General features: G+C 37.8%; 1 protein-coding gene across 1 annotated transcript; it reads left to right on the top strand.

Moving 5' to 3' along the window:
* The first annotated feature begins 249 nt into the window (after window positions 1-249).
* Window positions 250-19,942, top strand: LOC119525958 (dedicator of cytokinesis protein 11-like). The gene is made up of 5 exons (XM_037824735.1): window positions 250-333; window positions 1,688-1,770; window positions 3,336-3,405; window positions 4,005-4,100; window positions 19,666-19,942. The coding sequence occupies exons 2-5, from the start codon at window positions 1,760-1,762 to the stop codon at window positions 19,795-19,797; spliced, it is 309 nt and encodes a 102-aa protein (XP_037680663.1). The 5' UTR covers window positions 250-333; window positions 1,688-1,759; the 3' UTR covers window positions 19,798-19,942.
* The last annotated feature ends 1,538 nt before the right edge of the window (window positions 19,943-21,480 follow it).

Raw genomic sequence — 21,480 nt, 5'->3', positions numbered from 1 at the left:
ATTGCATGTCTGACCATAATAACTTTTTTTTCTCCTATTAAGGAAAAGACCAAAGTTGTTGAGCCCCTGGACTATGAGAATGTTGTCACTCAAAGAAAAACCCAGATTTACAGTGACCCACTCAGAGACTTGCTTATGTTTCCAATGGAAGATATATCTGTGAGCTCAGAAGCACTTCTTTAAAGAAAAGAACTGAATTTATTAAATCAGTTCTTACCAGAACAAATGTTCTTTGTCTTCTAGATCTGAGTGATAACTCATCAACGCAGGACGGTGCAGTCCACAGTACCAGAAGATGCTGAAAAAAGAGCCCAGAGTTTGTTTGTCAAGGAGGTAAGAGGCTCAAATGCCACAGAAGGACACTGATCATATGTTTTAAATATTCTCCTTTAGTGTAAATGGAAAACAAAGTTACTATAATTTAACCACATAACAAGTCTTTATGATGTGATAAAGAGGATGCAGCTTAAATATTTTTACAAATAGATTATGTTTGGTCTTTTTCTTTTGAATTTGATGTATGCTCAGGACTAGGAGACAGAGTTTACAGAAGGGTATGTGAATTGAGATTTATTGGGCCAGTTGGTTTAGAGAGAACAGTTATTCCTCAAAGAAAGAACCCATTACCAACATTTTTCAAATGATTTTTAAAAGTCTATCAAGGGATTTTGATCCCACAAATGCCATGCTTCACACAACAGTCAGAGTAATCTTTTAAAAAGGCAAAGTTCAACCTGCCCTGATCAAGATGGTGGAATGATATACTCTAGGGCTCCATCCCTCCCACAGAAACTTTGAGCAAGCAGCAAGAACTGGCAGAAACAGCTTTCTCAAAGCTCCAGAAAACAGTTAGACAATTGCAGTAACAGGGGGAGTACCTCAAGAAAAAGGCAACTTAAAAGTGGTAGGCTCTTGTGGCACTCTGGCTGATGCCTTCTTCTCCCCTTACCAGTTTGGCACAAAGCCCAGTGTGGGTCTCTGATCCCAGTTCCAGAAGGAGCAGAGTGACCCTTGTGCACATACTGGGAGTATGTATGTCTGTGCAGTCTATCTGGTGGCAGCTGGAACGATGGAACCAGGATACTTGTCATAGGCTTGCCATCTTAGAATTTGCCCTGCGTATATGAGTAGCTCACAGAGCTCTCCTACAGAAATGTGTGGGAGAGCAGTCAAATCACAGCTGCCTGGTGCAAAAGTTTGCTGCCTGTGGGAAATACAGTGCAGTGCCCAGGACTGTGAAGAAGCACTTTCCTAGGGTAGAGGGGGCAGTCATCTCCGTGTAAACTGAAGAAATCCTAGGGCCACAAGCACATGCCCAAGACAAGATGTGTGCAAAGAAAGGACCTGGGAGGACCCTATGCTTTTGGCCTCAAGCTGTTCTCTAAACTCACTGTACAGCAAAGTTCTGAGGGAGATCACACAGGTGAATCTGCAAAAATTGAGAAAGTTGTTGTCTACCCCACCTTTTAATTGTTAGTTCCTGGCATTCAAGGAAAGCTCTGTCATAACATGAGATAGATGCAAGCTTAAGGAGTCTAAATTCCAGTAATAGTACATTAAAATGCCAAAATGTCTATGTTTCAACAAAAGATAGCAAAACATAGTCTGCCAGCTTATCAGACTTTGAAAAGGTAGATATGTGTGTACTTTCCTATATTTTTAATTGAAGATTCCTATTTTCTTTTAGTGTATTAAAACCTATAGCACAGATTGGCATGTGGTGAACTACGAATATGAAGACTTCTCTGGAGATTTTCGAATGTTGCCGTGGTAAGTAGAATTCAAGGGAAACATTCAGGAGGAGAATTGTTAGACTTTTACCTATTTTTGCCACTGTAAAACCCCTCAGTTATAATTTATAATAAGCAAAACTCAAATAACCAGCATGCTTGGTAAATGCAGTATTTTGGTTAATTTGATATGTTATAAACTGGCTCATTGAAATTGTTTCCAAGATGTCTGGGTTTCTTTTTGACTTTGGTACATTTACTTGACGATAAAATAATCTTTGATTCTAGATAATGTAGTGTGCATTTTCCAGTGGTATCAATGAAAAAGCTAGAAGATATTTGGCTCAATTTGATGAGTCCAGGTCATCCCTTGAAAAAGAATTTTTACCCATTCTGATAGTAGCTTGTCTTATTGTTACTTATCACTTTCTCCTCAACTTTGAATGCTGAAAACAAATCTTGATAACTGGCAGTTCTGGCACTATAACTGCCAATGTGGTGGGCCCTCAAAGTGTGCCTGCAGCCAGCCTTTATGTGGCCTGCCATTCATTCTTCAGGATCTGCTGTTCTAGTACATTGGTTACTAATGTCTGCCCCACACTTTTCAGAGGCAAATAACCATGGTAAATGCTTCCTATTTCCAGTTGGTCTGTCACCATCCAGAACATGTAAATTTGATCTTTGCATCAGCTTGGAGGGCTCTTTTTTCCCCAAAGATTTGTCATTTTAATCCTTTTTGTCTCATCATATTTTTTTGCCCCTTTTTCTTTTTGTAGTAGGATCAACGTCAAGCTACTGGGTATGATCCTGTCATTGACTCAATCTTGGTGATACAGTTGATAATATTTAATTTGTCATGTCCTGTTGCTTCTCATATTTTGCACATTGTTTTTCAGGCCCACAGGAATGTGTTTTCAAAAGTGTGTCTCTGTCAGTTGGGTTGGAGGACTGACTACCTTGAGCATGCAGGCCCAGGAGCTAGACCGTAGGGTTTCAAATCTACTTTCTGCTACTTCCTAGCCTGAGAACTTTGAGCCAGTCACCCAATCTGTTTGAGCCTCACTTTTCTTCCTTTTCTCATCTGTAATACTACTAACCCCACAAGGTATCGTATGTGGAATGTTTTAGAAAGAATAGTGGAGAAATAAGACATTGTACAGCCTTTTGTGCTTTCAAAGCACTTTCCCAGAGGAGAAAACTGAATCCTAAAGAGCTAAGATGATGAGTACAAGGTCTTATGGCAAACAAATCAGAGAGCCAGAATTATACTGTGTTGTTTTGTGACCTAGGAAAAAATACTGTACTGTTCTGCCATGACTAACAGCTCTGTCATATGTTCCTTAGCAACTTCTGCCCTCCCTGACTAGGCATTGAGTACCTGGGCTGAGTTATTTCTTTGCTGCTGACTACACATGTGGGGGTCCTTATATAAAAGGTAATGTAAGTTTAATCAGAGGAGAGAATCTGAGTTTGGAAAGGAGAAAAGGATTTCTCATTATGAGTTGGCATTTTCTTGTCGGTGAAATAAAGAATAGAGTCTACTCATCTTCCATAGGTTTTTCTCTGTTCTGCTTAGAGTCTAAAGCAATTCTCTTGCATTTTTAGCAAATCTCTGAGACCAGACAAGATTCCCAATCATGTATTTGAGATTGATGAGGACTGTGAGAAAGATGAGGTAAGGATGGAGGCAACTGCACTGGTTTCTTCAAGTTCATTTCTGCAGAGATAGATTTCCAAGGGAATTTCCTTAAGATAAGACAAGAGAAAGAATTGTTTTGGAATGATCTGTGACCAGCTTTTAAACTGAATGTTTTAAAAACTTTTTAAAAATGTTGCATTTACAAATGGGATATAGGAAAATAAATGAAATGGGCTGCAACTTAGATATAAACATGTTTCCTTGACCTATGGGACTTGCTTGTGGCGCTGCATTGCCCACATAGGGCATGTGGTGTAGTGATTCATCTTTATGTTCCTGCATGATCGATCACTCTTGGGGGCAGATGGTCCAGATTCCTGTGACATATTGAGGTGTGCTTTGTTTATATAATGCAGAGGGTGTTCCCATATGATTCAGTAAATTTTGAGTGCCTACAGTCTGCACAGGACAGAGCCCTTCATTCTATAGTCAGCAATTTCAGGTGTAATTTTAGGAATAGGGTATACTTTATGCTTTAATTAGCAAATGGGGCAGGGCCTAGTTCTGTGCCCCTCATAAAGTTTGATTAGATGGCTGGCTAGCTGCTATTTAACTCTGTTTTTGCTCTGTTTCAGGACTCATCTTCTTTATGTTCTCAGAAGGGTGGCGTGATTAAACAAGGCTGGTTACATAAAGCAAATGTAAATAGCACCATCACAGTTACCATGAAGGTAAGAAGTAGATATTATATCATTTCATTATTTTAAGGATAGTGCCATAAATAGCCTGTCTTGAAACAATACTTATTTTGCAAAAAAATTCCTTCTCTAGTGAGAGTATTCTCACAGATGTAAGGAATTTTAAAAATCCAGAACCTCAGAATAAATTAGGAAGTGCAATTGCTTAGAGAAAGTAATGATTATCTTTAGAATAAGGAACTTTAAAAAAAGAGGCTGTCAGTTGAATGAAGAAAATAACTTTGAAAAAGAAAAAAAAGGGTACCAAAGGTTCCTTCAATAGGAAATGAATTTAATGAGTGGAAAGGTAGGGTATTTCATTTATTCAGCAAATATTAATTAGATGTCAATTATGTGCTGATCCCTCTGGAGAAATATATCATTGTTTAAGTTGGGGTCCCTGGCTTGCAGTAGCCTCCAGCCTAGATAAGAAAAATGCCAGATTAACTCCTATACAAAGCAGTACCTTAGAGCTGTCAGAATAGCCTAGCTAGAAAGTCTTATAATTTAGCCAGAATAGTGAGTTTGTTTAGGGGTTTGTGCAAGACAAAGGTAAAAACATAGAAAGGGATACAATTGTGCAAGAGCTTGAATACCTCAGACATGAGGTTAGCCTTTGTTTGGAAGGCTGCAAAGAGCCATTAAAATCCAAAGGAAAAAATAAGCTACTTGAAGATTCTGAGCAGAAAAACAAATTATTCTCTGGATACCATATATCACTGTCTTTCAGCTATTCAGTATAAGTTAATACAGCTCACTGAGGATGATTCACACTTCCATTAAGTTTTAAAGATCACTGTGAGGGGTAGGGAGCTCTACCAGTGTGAATCCCTAGTCTTGATTTCAAAGGGAGCAGAGTAACCCTTGTGCACTTACTGGGAGCATGTATTTCTGGCCCAATCTGGCAATGGCCTGAGGGACTTGCCATCATAGAACTTCCCTGGCAGGTAGAAGGCAGCTTGTGGAACTCTCTTGTAGAACGTTTTGGGAGAGCAGGCAAATTTTACTGCCTGGGGCAAGGGATTGTTGACTCTAAGACATACAGTATAGTGCCCAGGACCATAAGGAAATTGTTTTGTAGAGAAGAGGGACATTCAAACCCATGTAAATGGAGGAATTCCTAGGGCCAACCAAGCATGCCCAAGACAAGATGCATGCACAGAAAGGACTAGGGAGACCCAAAGGCTTTGTTCTGGAGTTATTCTCTAAACTCATTGTATAGATAACTTCTGAGGGAGAGCACTCACACAGGTCAATCTGCAAAGACTGGGAAAGGTATGTTTTTTTTTGTTGTTGTTGCTATTAGTCCTCGCATTCAAGGAAAGCTCTGTCATAGCACTAGATGGATATAAGTTTGAAAATCAGATGCCTCAGAGTCTAAATTCCAGCAATAACACATTAAAATGTCTGAAGTTTCAATAAAAGATCACAAAACATAAAGAAACAGAAAGCAATGGCTGAGGCAAAGGTGAAGATTAAAGTATTAGAAACTATCAGTGGGGAAGATTAGATGTGGGACATCCCAGACAAAGGCTTTTTAAAAACTGTCCTAAATATGCTCAGAAAGCTAAGGGAAACCATAGGCAAAGACCTAAGGGGCATCAGGAAAATGGTAGAGGAACACAAAGAGAATATCAATAGAGAGATGGAAATTATGAAAAGGAACAAACACAGATGAAGATCGAAGTAACAGAAATTAGAAATTCCCTAGAAGGGTTCAATAGCAGATTGGAGCCCACAGAAGAAAAATTCATTGAACTTAAAGGTAAAGCCTTTGAAATCATTCAGTCTGAAGAGAAGAAAGAAAAAAAGTGAACAGAACATGAAGAACCTGTGGGACACCTTCAAATGTACCAATATACACATTTTCAGAGTCCCAGAAGGAGAAGAGAGAAAGAGGCAGGGACAGTATTCAAAGAAATAATTGTTGAAAGCTTCCAAAATTTAAAAGATTTAAAAGATATGAATAATACATGTCCAAGATGCTCAACTAACTCCAAACAGGATAAACCCAAATGAACCTACACTGCACCATGTTATAATCAAACTGTCGAATGCCAAAGATAAAGAGAGAATTTTGAAAGCCACAAGAGAGCAACATGTCACGTACAAGGGGGCCTCAATAGGATTAACCACTGATCAGAAATCATAAAGACAAGAAGACAGTAGGAAGACACTAGAAGTGATGAAAACAAATAATTGCCAACCAAGAATTCTATATCCAGCAAAACCGTCCTTCAAACATAAGGGAGGGATTGAGATATTCCCAGATAAACAAAAGCTGAGGAACTTGGTCACTAGTAGACTGACCCTACGAGAAATGTTAAAGGGAGTTCTGCAGGTTGAAAGGAAAGGACACTAGATAGTTGACTGAAGTCAATGAAGAAATAAAAATCTCTAGTAAAGATAATGCCATGGGTAGATAGAAATACCAGTACTATTGTATTTGTGATTTGTCACTCCACTTTTTTACTTGCTACAGCATGTAAAGGGCAAATACCTAAAATATAAGGATAAATCAATGGTTTTGGTCTTGTGCTGTTTTGAATCTGTTATGTCCCCCACAAAGCCATGTTCTTTAATGCAATTTTTGGGGGGCAGACTTATTAGTCTTTTGATTAGGGTGGGACCTTTTGATTAGATTATTTCCATGGAGATGTGACCCTGCCCATATAAAGTTGGTCTTATTTAAATAACTGTAGTCCTTTAAGAGAGCTCACGGAGAGAAGGAACTCAGGGAAGCTGAGAGAGACATTTTGGAGAGAAGCTAAGAGATGTAATCCAGAGTTTGCCCCCAGGAGATGCTAAGAGTCGACACAGACCCAGACATTTGGAGATGCAGAACTAGAAGTTTTGAGATGCTAAGCTAAGAGATGAGGCCCAGAGTTTGCCCAGAGAAGCTAAGAGAACACATGAGATGCTTAGAGAGAAATGCCCCAGGAGAACCAGTCAGAGACTTAAGAGAAGCTAAGAGAGACAGAAGCCCGGAGACATTTTGGAGAAAGCCATTTTGAAACGCAAAGAGCAAAGGACCAGCACATGCCAGCCACGTGTCTTCTCAGCTGACAGAGGTGTTCTGGACACCATTGGCCTTTCTTCAGTGAAGGTATCCTCTTGTTGATACCTTAGTTTGGATACTTTTATGGCCTTAGAGCTGTAAATTTGTAACCTAATAAATACCCTTTATAAAAGCCAACCAATTTCTGGTATTTTGCATAATGGCAGCTTTAGCAAATTGGAACAGGTCTTATAATGTATAAATGTGTAATTTGTGACAAGAAACTACATAAAGGTGGGGGGCACAGGAGTATAGGAATATTTATGCATGCTATTGAAGCTGTTAAATTGGTTTCAAAGCAAATGAGATTGTTATAGATTTAGGATGTTAAATTTAAGAAAATATCAGAGAATATGCAAACTCAAAGAGATGAAAGGGTACAGATTACCAGGCTGGGGGCCGGGGGCATGGAGTTAAAGCGGAGTTAGTATAAAGTTGCTGTTTAGGGTGATATGAAAGTTCTAATAATGTATGCCAAAGAGGGTATTGCAACATTGTGAATGTGACTATTCCCACTGAGTGTTGTGCTTGGCAGGGGTTGAGATTTGAGATGGGAAGATTTGTGTTATATATATGTTTCTAAAATTTAAAAAAAGAAAGAAAAACAAGAGATAATGACAATTAAGTGCAATACATGATCTTGAATGGAATGTAAGAATGGAGGAGAAAAGGTTCAAAAGGACATTATTGGGACATATAAAAAATTGGAATATAGAATGTAAGCTTTACATCAATGTTGAATTTATTGAACTTGATAACTGCACTTAAGGTGATTACAAAAGTGAATATCCTTGTTCATAGGAAATGTACATGGAGGTATTATGTGTTCAAGGAGCACAATATGTGCAACCTGCTCTCAGATGTTCAGAGAATAGATAGGTAGGTGGTACATAGGTTGGTGGTAGTAGGTATGTAGGTGGATATGGCAAAGTTGGCAAAATGTTAAAATTGGTGGGTCTGTGTATTTGCGGGATTGGGTATGTTGGAGTTCTCTTTATGGGGTTTGTATTATTTTTGCAACTGTCCTGTAAGTTTGAAATTATTTCAAATTAAAAAAAAATTAAAAAAAAAGAAGCGCAAGAGGGGAGGCAGAAGAGGAAGGTCAAAGAAAGAGATGTGTCTTTGAAAGAATGGTCAGAGAGATGCCATGCTGCTGGCTGTGAAGATGGAGAAAGGGAGCCAGGAGCCAGGAGCCAAGGAATGTGGGTGGCCTCTAAAAGCTGGGAAATAAAAGGAAACAGATTCATCCCTAGAGCCATCATAAGGGAATTCAGCTCTGCTGACGCCTTGATTTTTTAACGCAGTGAGACTCATGTCAGACTTCTAATCTACGGGGTGTTAAGATAATAAACTTTTGTTGTTTTATGCCACTAAGTGTGTGGTAATTTGTTACAGCAGTCATAGGAAACTAATACACTCAGTTATTCAAAGGTTGTTTATTCAGTTTGTGTCTTACCCATTCAGTTTGTTTTATCTACTCCCAAGGTTACAGACTTCATAAATTCATAAATTCTTGAAGTGGATAGTGGCTCTGAGGTAACTTGGTGATCACAAAGCCCCGCTGAAGGGAACAGCTGTCACTTGTTTCCAGTTTAATTGTTGCTTTGTGGTTGCCAAGCCAGACTCTTTATGTTTCTTCCTTTTATCCATAGCTGCTCATATTTTGGCCACTTATTTCTTTATTCTTTTAAACAAGATATAGTTCACATATCACAAAAACACTTATTTCTTTTTAAAACTTTTTCTCCAAACAGTAGATGAAGGAAAAGGGGAACAAACCGAGCTAGTCATATGATGGTATGTACTCTGAAAAAGTTAATAGGGAAGAATTGGACATGTAAAGTCTATAATGAAGTTTGGGTATTGTCTCTGGTAATGGATTTCATTTATCCCATGCTATTGTCTTGCATCTCTGGGAGCTGAATCTACATCCTATACTCTTCTGATTTCACCTCCTAAACCATAGCAATAGTACTATATTTCAGGATTTGTCCCAGCTAGAACGGGCAAGAGAAGAAGGTTCAGCCAACATCTGAGGGATTTTGCCAAGATTGTTTCTTCCAATAAGAATAATGTGTTAACTATTATTTAGTTCACCATTGTTGAAACTGGTTGAAACTTGGAGTGGTTAAGTTTATAGTTTTTCTGTGTTCTCTTTTTCTATATAAATAGAGGGCATGTGAGTGTATGCGGCGGGCAGGTGGAGGATTGGGCATGCGTAGCAGTTTTGTACTCACCATGCCAGAACTTGGAGAAGGCCAAAGCAGAAGTCCAGGCCTATGAACCACGAGGCCCTGTTACAGGGGGATCATAAAACTACTTCCTGCCTCAAATCTGGATTGGTTCAGGCATAGGAGAGAGGCTAAACCTAAAGGTGGAAAAATCAGCTGACTCAGCTTTTGGAGAGCTGGGAAAGGCAGAGGCAGAAGTGAGGCAAAAGGCTGACAAAGGGTATGAGACATTTCTAAAGGAACTTTTTCTACATGTTTGTTTCTACCATGTTAATATTAGTGAAGACTGTTAATGTGTCTCATAATCAAATGGAAATATGATTCTGGTGTGCTACTAGCTGAGTCATTTTCCCAATACTGGTGGCTAAAGCACCACAGGGCCATAGCTCATAGAGTTGAGAGCAAAGAACTTTTTTCGATGAGAAAAATAGAAGCCTTGATAGCCCCTGTAGATTCACAGCAGACTAGCTGGGAAGCTACAGTAGTTGTATCTGGGTTTTAATGATAACTGATTGGCAAATCTGGCCCACAAAAGCCATGCTTCTTCCTTCCTATTTAATTTGAATCTCCTTGATGCATATCCCTTTGGGGTTTATAGGGAATAAAACAGGACAGCTCAATGCCTTTTAAAATGAGGTTTAAGTTTAAGGACTTTATTCATTTAAAATTTTCTGATTTTGAAAGTTATATAGAATCAGTCCTTTGGCGAGTTTGAAATTATAAACAACAACTGCTTTTATAAACAAGTCTGAGTCCTTTTCCTGGACATTTTAACTGTCAGAAATAAGGGACTCTAATAGCAAGGAAGGGAAAATAAAAAAATCATGAAAGAAGGTGCCCCAAAAAAAGAAAGATGAAGGGAAGACAGTAAAGTACAGTTGATAAAAGGGAATCAGAAGACTTCCTACTTTATAAGGTCTTTTGAGAAAGCAACCATATAGTCTACAATGTGTATAAATAATGTAGCTGAAGTAATTTGTGTATAGGCTGCTTTAGAAAGACAAACCTCCCCAGCTAACTGCCAGAGAATCTTGCAGGAGCATTCAGGTCAATGGTGATGGACTCTAGGGAGAGAGAGAGGCTGGTGCAGAAACTAAGCTGAGCTCTTCATATTGGAAGATTAAGACCCCACATTTATAGAATAAAAGTTTACATTTTCCCCAGTGTACATCTTTTCCCTTGCTGTGGTCAATTGTGAAGATACACTCTGCACCATTCTGCAGTTGTCATTATTCTCCCAGAAGTGCTTGCTGAGTATCCTCATTGTTCACTGAAAAATTGGCCCCACAGAACCCAAGCTATAGGAGAGCCACTAATGATGTGCATCACTCCACAAGTTTCAGTTCACATAGCCCAAGGACTTCCTCTCACTGAAGAGGTTGCTAGCATCAACTGGCTCTTGCAAAAGCTCTTTTGGTTGTCTGACATGAGAACTGCAGTGACTGTTTTACTCAGAGCTTATAATTTGATTTATTATTGGTGTTCATGTTAAAACAGGACAAAGCCTTATCCTAGGCAAGTAATTTCCTCAATTTGTATTGTCTAGTTAATGGCATCACCCCCCCTCCATTGCTGCTCTTCAATTTCTGGAAAAGTATTAGAGAGAAATTTAAGATATCATACAAGAGAAATGATTTCTTAGATGGAAACTCTAGCCCTGACAGAAACCCATTCATTTATAATCTCTTTCTCAAGTAGCTGCTAGAGAACTTCTGCTTTTTTCAGCTTCTTTCTATATCAGTGAAGGAATTTAGTGTGGACTAGATAGCTGTGATATTAGACATGACCTTTCTCTGGTATTTAGAACTATTTTTCCTAAGGGATATGTGATATATGGAATAAGGAAGAATCTTATCTTGAGGGTGGTTTTCATCGTGGTGGGGTGGAGGGGGGGGGGATAAAAACTGTGTGCAGACTCTTGGCCAATCCCTTAAACACCCACCTTTATGCATCTTCTTGACTCAAGTTGGTCACATTCCTCTAACTCCGTCCTCCCCATTCTCAGCAATTACACATTGAAGTGCCTTGGTATGTTATTGGGGTTGCAAGTTCAACTGCTTGATGTATGACTCACTCTTTTTTTTTCACACAAAAGAGAGCCATTTGTTATATATCCAGAGTCCAGAAGGCATCACTTATTCTTTGACTGTTAAAGGAGGGATTTTCCCCCTCTGCAGTGGGAGAACAAATCAAAAGAGGATTTTACCTAATAAAGCACATATGATAATAAAATAATTGTTGGGAGCCTCAGGTTACTATGTTTATGGAACAAAAGGAAGAGAAGATAATTTATTTTTGATATGTTAGTCCAATCTTATTCTCAAGTGTACCAGACTGTCTCTTACAGTTAACAAACAGACTACACTCATTTATGAGTAAGAGATTTCTCTTTTCTTTTTTTGGTGAGTGTGTTTTGTTTTCCCTCATTCATTGAACACTGTTCAAAACCCATTTATTAGGTGCTTCCTATGTGCCACTATTAGGAATCAACAAGTTCATCACCAAATATATATTTAATACCTTGTTAATACAAGGTTTTAGCATTGCAGAGGGTAGAGAGAAGTGAAAAATGTGGAGTTCAGAATCTATTTGGCGAGGTGAGACACACAGAATAAAAGTAACTGTTTAAAGGTGGTACAGAGACCAAGTGCTATGTGATTCCAGATCTTTATAGCCTGGGGTCAGAGAAAGCTTCCTGAAAGAGGTAACACCTCAAAGGAAGGGAACCAGAAGGAAGAAGTTGAGCGTGGCAGGTAATATATATAGGGCAGGCTTGTGTGGTAAAGATGGGTCATCATGGGAGATAAAGTTGGTTTGGTCTTTTGGTATCTCTGTGCCTCAGTTTCTCCTCTGTAACATGGGTATAATAATAGTATTGACCATACAAGGTCTTTAGGAGGATTAAATGATGGAATATGAGGAAAGCCCTTAGTCAGAGACTGCAACATAGTAAGCACTCCCCAAACGCTAGAAATTAGTATTTCATATTAGAATTGTATGAGGGCCTCTAGTGCCAGGATCAGGCATGTGAGCTTTATGACATGGATAACTGAGGGTCATTGAAAGTTTGAGCAAGGCTATGACATGCTAAAATAAATCTGATAAAAGAATTTGTCTGCAATAAGCAGAATGGATTGCGGACCCCTCCTACTAGACTACTTCAAACTAAATAGTTAGAAAAATCTTTAGTGTCTGGATATAGAGGAATTATTTAAGAAAAGCTACTTGATTTTTAACCACTTTCCCAGAGTGGTAGAACTGTAAAATGATATGGTGGGGAGAGATGAGTGATATATTAGGTTGCCAACCTAATGGTAGGAGTGCTTCAGCAGAGTGAAGTTCCTGACATTTCTGGTATAATTAATTGCAACTCAGCTTTCTGATAAGTCTTCCCCATCATTTCTTTCATCTTTGCTTAGAACCACTATGTGATCCTGTATGTCTCTTGTTCTCTGGCACTCTCATTTTCCTTGCTGGCTTTTCCATTCTCTTCTGAGACATTAGTCAAGTAAGTTCCCCCTTGCCTCATTTCTACATTGCTCCTAGCCCACCTACTCTTTTCTTTCAACCTTCTGAGCATCGTTTCTCTGGGCTTCTGGTTCATGTAATTTAGCAGTAAATAACTACCCTCTAGGTGACACACATAGGTAAACGTTCTTGAGATTGGTTATATAAAATAAAAGGATTTCCTGTTTTGAGGATACAAGGTGCTCAAACTTTCCTGCCTTTCTTCTGTCTTCAAGTCAGCTGAATGACAAAAGGCCTTTTGTTCCCATGCCAAAAAGGGCCATGTGGTACATGTTCAAAAGATTGTCATCCAAACAGCTCAGGGCCTTCAGGAGACTTGGCAGGCCCCACTTCCAGAGAATTATCTCCTCTGGCTTCCTCTCTTGTTTTCTTCTTCTCAGTGGTTTGAGTGGGTCACTTGTCAAGGTCCGTGTTCCTTCACTTTGAGTAAGGTGGGGAATTTTCAACCGTCTAGAAAAAATAAAGGGGAAGAAGAGGAAGAATACGGGTGCTACAGAGAAACACCATTCTATTGGATGAAGCTGTTGGAGAATCTGGGTACACCATTCATTCATCATTCATTTTGCGAACTTTTAGTCCAGGCACTGTTATAGGTATTGGGCATATAGCAGTGGATGAGACATAGACCTTAATGGTTTAGAGGAGACAGATCATTAAATAGGTAAATGTAATATAAATAAGTAAACAGATAAGATATATTTGGGTAGGAATAAGTCTATGAAAAAAACAGGGTGCTGTGAGGGCAGGTGGTCATAGGAGGCCTCTCAGAGGAGAGGAAAGACCTGAAAGAAGTAAGGGAATGAACCATGTGGATATGTGAGAGAAGAGGATTCTATGTTGAGGGAAGAGGAATTGCAAAGGACCAGGAAGAGTGAGCTTTGGGGTGTTTAAGGAGCAGCAGATAAGCCAGTGTAACTGGAGCAGTGTGATTGGGAATAAAGTCCAAGAGGGAATCCAAAACTAGATCATGTAAAATGCTCCAGGCTATGCTGAGGACTTTGCTTTTTATTCTAACCTCATGGGAAGCTTCTGATTCCAGTCCTATCGTTGACTTTTCTGTGCAAATTTGAGTGAATTCCTGCAATTTTCTGTTATGTAAGATATGGATAATGATACTTAACTACCAAAGGACATTAACAGAATTAGGTAGTGGTTACAAAGGACTTGAGGCCTTCAGATGAAAAGTATGATGTAGAGTAATTACCACTGTTCTATATAGTCATTATTTTAACAGCTGTCTTCTTTTTGAAATGGGAAATAAATATAGACCCATACCTTAAATAGTCATATCTTAAAATGTAACAAATATCAGGGAAGTTATGTTTCTGATTTTCTTTTTGCTTCCATGTGAGAAATTTAGAATAATTTTTTATTCTTTAAAAGGCATCTTAAAAGCTTCCTGGAAGTTGAAACCCAAAACATGTTTTAGACTATTAGAACAAGAAGAAATCTTAGAAATCTTGAAGATCTCAAATTGGGCAGTCTGATTTCTATATAGAGATGACTGTTTTTCATATCCCTTACTGTCCAAACTGATTGCTTCTAGCCTGTGCAAAATAGCTTGGGGAGAGGGTTGTCCCCAGCCTAGGAAGGCTGCTATGTTGTTTGTTCCATTTCAATGAAATTATTTATAGATCCTGGAAAAAATCATCTTAAAGATCATCTGCTCTGATCCCATCATTTTACAAGTCTGGAAACTGAGGACGGCTCACAGAGGAGTAGAGTCCTGAGGAAAGTATCACTACTCTTAGCAGGAGAGGCTAGATGAGAATAAAGATCTTTGACTTTCAGACATCTCTCTCCATTTTACTACTGTCTTCAGCCACATTTGTGAGCTACCTACCTCAGTGTCATATTTAGTCATAATTGCGGTGTTATAGGAAGTAATTTACTAAAATTTCAGATCCCTTTCCATTTCTGTTGCAGTAATGTGCTTTGCTAATATTGGAAGTGGCAGCTGCCATGAAACATCTTTGCTTGGTGAGGCAGCTGTACATGAAAACAATTTAGCAAACTATAATTTGACTCTGTGCCACAAATGTTTTGCTCTGTATTTTCCCTTCCTCTGTCTCTCTTTGTTGCTGGCTCTAAACCTTGCAAATGGAGTCTACAGTTTGAATCACTGAAGCTACTATAGATTTGGGGGTTTAGTTTGGTCATAATTCAAATTCTAATCTGGTTGCAGTTTTTTCGTATTAATTTTTGCCTGGAAAATGTATTCTGATTTTTGCCATCCATAATTATTATAATAACATTTTTCTTTTCTTCATTTTGTCATTAGAGCAGTCAGGTTTACAGAAATATCATACAGAAAGATGAGTTCCCATACACCACCACCTCCCCCAGTTTTCCCTATTAAACGTTTTGTGTTAGTGTGATACCTTTTTTTTTTTTACAGTTGATGAAATATTATTGTTATATTATATTATTGACTATATTCCATAGTTTATATTAGGGCTTACTCTTTGTGTTGTATAGTTCTATTTGATAACATATATACAACCTAAAATTAATCATTGTAGCCACCTTCAAGTGTACAATTGAGTGGCGTTAATTACGTTCACAATGTTGTGCTACTGTCATCACCATCCATTACCAAAACTTTTCCATCACCTCAAGCAGAAACTCTGTATCTATTGAGCAATTTTTTCATACATAATTATTATAACTTTTTAAAAGCAATGTCTTGTGCAAAGTGAGTGTTCAATTAATATTTGTTCCTTTGAAATGAAATCAGTATATAATTTTAGGTCTTCTGGTCCTGTCATTTTAATAATGGATGTGAACTGAACAACTGCCATGAAAACAAGCAAACATACATATATATAGTCATCATTATGTTTAACATTTTCCTTCTCTGTTAGTCTAGATTGTCTTCGATTATAGCTCTAGTAAACTTAAATGTGGATGACTCAGATATGAGAAGTTTTTATATATGCTTTGTATACCTTCACATTCCTAATGCAGTAACCTTTACTTAATTGGCATTGAAAAAGCTGATATTTTCTGCTCAGACTCCTTTCTGTTGAAACCACATAGTCCACATGGCCACTCCCTGAAATAGAAGTTGCAGCATTTACCAGTCTAACCTGTTAGGGTGTTCCTCATACTGGTGTATTTTTGTCATTCATTCAAAGATCAATGATATTTAATCGAGCAAAAATAACTGCAAGCATTATTATTTTTACTGACTTTTTCTAAAAAGAAGCACCCTTTAACATGTTTCTATATTCTGCTTATTCATGCTATGAGGAAAGAAACTGTTGATGTTTCAGGTACTTTGCCAGAAGTTAAGTAGTTTGCAAGAATGATCTTGCCAAATAATACTCTTTCCATAATTAAAATTCTTAAAATAGTGAGGGATCATATGGGATAATCAGTTGGGTGATTGAAAATGGCAAGTTTAAATCTTAAAGCCAAGTTCTGTGACTAAAACAAGTCCATAGGAATGCATTTCCCCAGTAATCACGAAGAATCTATTTCTTAGTCCCTCTTTACATTCCCACCCTATCATGATTTTGGATCCATCATCCTGGGGAATTGCAACTGGAGTAAGCTCTACCTCTCTCTATGACAGATACTTGACACAGCTTGTAGTATGTGACTTATTGAAAGAAGCAGTTGGTTCATCAGAGAGCTCCTAATCCCCTTTTCTTATCTCCTTCATCAGGTGCCAGGGCTGTTTTTAGGGGAGAATAGAGGAACAGCATGAAGGAATCATGCAGTATTCTCATTTTCCCCATTCCTGTGGGCTTTTCTGTGAGTTTTGGTAATAGGTTGCTCCCTGAGTATTATGAAAGTCTAACACCCAATGAATGGTATAATCCCATTGGGCTTACTGACTCAAACTTAAGCATCCTAAACAACTCAGCAACAACTGGTAACCAACCAGTGATTCTCAGAGTGTTTCTCTGTGAGTGCCTTATAAGCTGAACTTTCAGAATGGGGATGGGTCACTGGTAACAGCATAGGTGAGTACATTAAGATGAGCAGGTGAGATGTAATATATAATAGATGTGCGTTTATTTAGTTCTGAATGTGTGGTGATATGAACAGAATTACGAGTCCAATCATGATGTGCAATTAAAGGGAAAAAGGATGCTATCCTGAAATGGTCAGTGATTCAGATATAAAAATATTTTATAAACAAAGTGGTAGAAAAAATCATAATTATTCTTTTCTAGGTGTTTGATTAACTGGGGTAAATAATTTGATTTCACACTCTATCTTAAAAAATTCCTAACAACTTCTCTGGATTGTCTAAGATTGTCCAGATATAATGCCTCACAAGCCCTTTTTAGATCAAAGAAACTGTTCAAAACACAATATATATGTCTGTAAAAAATGTGTCATTGGTGGTCTTTCCCTCAATAGGTATTTAAGAGACGGTATTTTTACTTAACTCAGCTTCCTGATGGTTCATACATTCTCAATTCTTATAAAGATGAGAAAAATTCAAAAGAATCTAAAGGCTGCATTTACCTGGATGCATGCATTGACGTTGTTCAGGTAGGAGTATGGAGGTAATCTTTCTCTTTCTCCAGGAGGATTATTGATGAACTAATAACATCCTTGTCATTGTTCTGTCTTGGTTAATGGCATCTCCATCCACAAAAAAAATCTTGGGCCTACTAAAAACCTCAGAATCCTCATCAGTGCCCCACTCTTGTTCCATGCCAATATTCAAGTGTTAACCAAGCCTTTTGGCTTCAGAGTGCCTCTTGGATCTCTTACCTTATTTCCATTCTCACTGCTTTTTTTTCTGGTTTGCCCTTTTATTCTCTTACCTATAGTTCTGCCTTCCCATTGGTTGTTCTGCTCTAGTCCATTGTTTAAACTGTCCTCTGAAAACATTGATTGGGTCCTTCAATTCTCTATTCAAAACCTTTTGGCTCTTGACTTATTGTCTTAGGGTGTGAGATCTAAAGATCTTAACAGAGCATTGCAGGTCCCCACAGATTTGGCCTTACCCTACTTTCTAGTCCCATCTCACCCTTCCATTCCCCATATATTCTGTGCACTAGCCACACCAGTGTGAGCACTCTACAGAGTTTCTCACGTATGTCACTTTCCTTACGTTGTTTTCTCTGCTTGGCATATACTTTCCCCTTCTGTTCCTGTTTGGACATTATGTTTTAAGATGTAGCTCAAATGCCACATCTACCATGCATCATTTTCTTCCTAACCCTCATTCCCACTGAGTGAAGTTAAGCTCTATCTCCCCTGTGCTACCACTTTGCTTTTTCCTCTGTCATGTAGCTGAATCACACTCTAATATATGGTTCATTCTGCACATTCCTTTTTTGGATTTCAGGGACCATATGTCATTCATTTATTTATCCCCCAATAATAGCAGTGCTATATATACTGTAGGGGATTAACAAATGTTTGTGGATTTTAATTTTGAGGGGGCATAAGCAAAGACGATGGGAAACACAGAGCAGAGAGACCTTCTAAATAGGAAGTCAATTGACCAAGAGATAGGAGTCGTTGCTAAAGAGCCAGTGTGGCATGGTTGACCAGGAGGAGCACTGGGTGGATGAGGAGTCAGGAGATCTTAGTTCAACATCCTTAACCAACCTGAGTCTTAATTTTCAAAACTATAAAATGGGGATTAATAGTATCTATGTACTCTAAAACAAGATTGTCCTGAGGATCAAATGTGAAAGCACTTAAAAAATTATAAGAATCTATGGAGAATAGAAGATGTCTTTATATATGTATATGTAAAGCATATATATATATTATATGCTTTCTTATCTTACTGGAACAAAGAGGGCACAATACAATTTCCAGATTTTCTCAATTAGCTGTAGTCCAGATTGAACTTTCTTTATAGTGCTCCCAAGATCTGCTTTCCCCATCCATTTACGATCCCCATCCCAAATATTTGCAAATACATAAATCTTTAATTGCTTGCTACAGCAGTTTAATTTCATCCTTTATTACACTCTGAAGGTGGGAAGAAGGAACTTTCTTCATAGAATTTGAATAATGACCATGCAGTGGAAAATTGATTCATGTGCCTTTCTTGAAATTAGTGCTGAGATATTTAGAATGGGGATAACGGGTCATTTCTTTTGTCATGACAGAGGAGGTGGTAACGTCAAAGAATGTGTCATTATGTTTGAGGAAAGGAGGAGGCTTTCATTTTGATTGTGTGCTAGTGTTCAGCATTAGTTAAATTTTTAGTGAGAGCCACAATTTAAAGTGAACCACCTAGAGTCTTTTATGCTACTATGGTACGTTTAATATTATGCATGTTACAGTGAATTATTTATATCTGTACTGGATATTATGGTGTGATATAAACCAAGTATCAAATTTGTTTCAGGTCACATTTAATCTTGTTTTTAAGAGCTGATTTTGAAAAAAAGTATATAAATGTGTAAGGAAAACTTTAAGCAGAGTGAAAATAATAAAATGTTCCTTTACTTTTATGGTGGCAGTTTCATCTAATTGTGAAGGATGCCAGGAGGCCTTAAATGATAATACTAACAAGTACTGTTTTCTGATAACTATGTGCATGTAGCGCTGTGCTCAGTAACGGTGGGAACAAAAAAAGATATGTTTGGCATGGTCATTCATAGTGTTTGAACTTACATTTCTTGTTGAAAGAAGCAATTATTTCATGAAAGCTTTGACGCACATGTGCTGAGCAGAGGTAAAAATAAATAAACTAATGAAATCTAATATTAAAAGAGCAACTAAACTAACCGAACATATGCTTTTTTTCCTCTAATGCCCCAAAATGCGTCGTCATGCTTTTGAACTCAAGATGTTAGATAAGTATAGCCACTATCTGGCTGCTGAAACTGAGCAGGAAATGGAGGAGTGGTTGTTAATTGAAAAAGATTATTCAGATCAATACTGACAGTTTAGTGCAAGAGAAAAAAGAGACAGTAGAAATGGCACAAGGTCAGAATTTTTAAATGGTTCATTATTGAGGTAAAGCCCTCATCTTTAATCCATGGGAATGTCCTTTGTGTAGAGTGAGTATAGAACTTGTAATCTTGAATGTTGACCTGCTTCTTCATTAAAAGTGACTGGACGGTGGGTGATAGACAGTTTTAAGAGTTGATGCTGCATGGGCTTTGACACTTGAAATATAACCAGACTAAAACTGATAGGGAATTCATGGCAGCTTTTCAAAACTCCATTAAAGTTTTCCCTATGCATTCAAAATCAAAATTCTTTGCAATAAGTCTAGTAGAGAGGACGGAGTGGGAGAGATAAGGTATTTTTCTTAGGTGATTAGTAATGGTCTGTATGGTTTGAACATGTGCTTTTAATGAACTTTCAGATGATGAAACCAGCAGCCAGGAAAAAGCCGAGAACATCATGGCCAGTTTGGAGAGAAGTATGCATCCGGAGCTGATGAAGGTATATCTTTCTAATGGCAACTTGCCTTCAACTGAGACAACACAGGATTAGCTATTAAAATTTTAATGCTGAATTCCATTTGGCAATGTCATTTGTAAGGTAAAGACCACTGTGAATTAGTGAAGTGGGGTAGAGATTGTAAAAGAAAAGTTGCACTCCTAAAGACAGACTTGTAAGTGCCAATTTACAGTTTGGAAAGACTTTTTTTTCTAGTCACTAGGAAGTTCTTCCAGGTTTTGTGACTATTTTATCTACTTCTTTTGCAATTTATAATTATTAATGTATGTCACTCATAAAATATACACTTTCAAAGAGGTATTGATGCAGATCATGCATGTGATATTCAATCTAATGACTTAAGTTAATTTCATATGAGAATCCTATATTCTTTATATGTAAATATATGTGTAAAATTTGTGTATGTATATGAATAATTTCATCAGAGATTTTGGTGAACAGACACAATTTGTGCTATTTACTCTGTTCTTTGGAGTTTGAAATGAACCAATTTTGAAAGTGTAGAGGTTGCTTGTTATGTGTATCTTCATAGGATATGTATGTTATCCTGTAGACTCTATTTGACAATAGATTACAATTTATTCATTTAAACCCTTGCCTAACCTATGTATATTTTTACTTTATTCCTTTTCCTGAACTACTACATTAAACAAATTTAGAAGTTCCTTTTTTCTATTTTGAATTTACCCCTCTCTCAAGCTTCAAAGGTGTTTTCCAAAATCTGAAAACACCCAGGGTCTCCTGCTTGGGCTTTCTATGAGTTTGTATATTTCAGGCATATTCTTTCTCAGCGTCATTCTAGAATTTCCAGCCCATTATGTCTTTCCTAAGGTGGTGGAATTGGAAGTGTAAACAGAATTCCATGGTTAACCCCATAGATATACAGAAGGGTTGTGTTTTCATTTTTATTTCTCTTTTGTATCCAAAGTTTCTTGGATTCCTTTTCTGTACCTACTGTGTATCAAACAATATCTTGGCATTATGAGAAAAGCATGGAAAGTATAAGATTCTGATCTATATCTTATCCTGTGTGACAGTGATGATGATATATATCTCCCCTGCCAAGCAAGCATCCTTTATCCATTTTAAATACTTGGAAATGGAGAATGGTGTATTTTTGAAGCTGTGTCAGACTGCAGTTCACATAGACTATGTA

This window comes from Choloepus didactylus (genome assembly GCF_015220235.1).
Source record: "Choloepus didactylus isolate mChoDid1 chromosome Y unlocalized genomic scaffold, mChoDid1.pri SUPER_Y_unloc2, whole genome shotgun sequence".
Classification (NCBI taxonomy): Eukaryota; Metazoa; Chordata; class Mammalia; order Pilosa; family Megalonychidae; genus Choloepus; species Choloepus didactylus.
The sequence above is the reverse complement of the archived record's forward strand: the minus strand, read 5'-3'. Positions and strand labels throughout refer to the sequence as shown.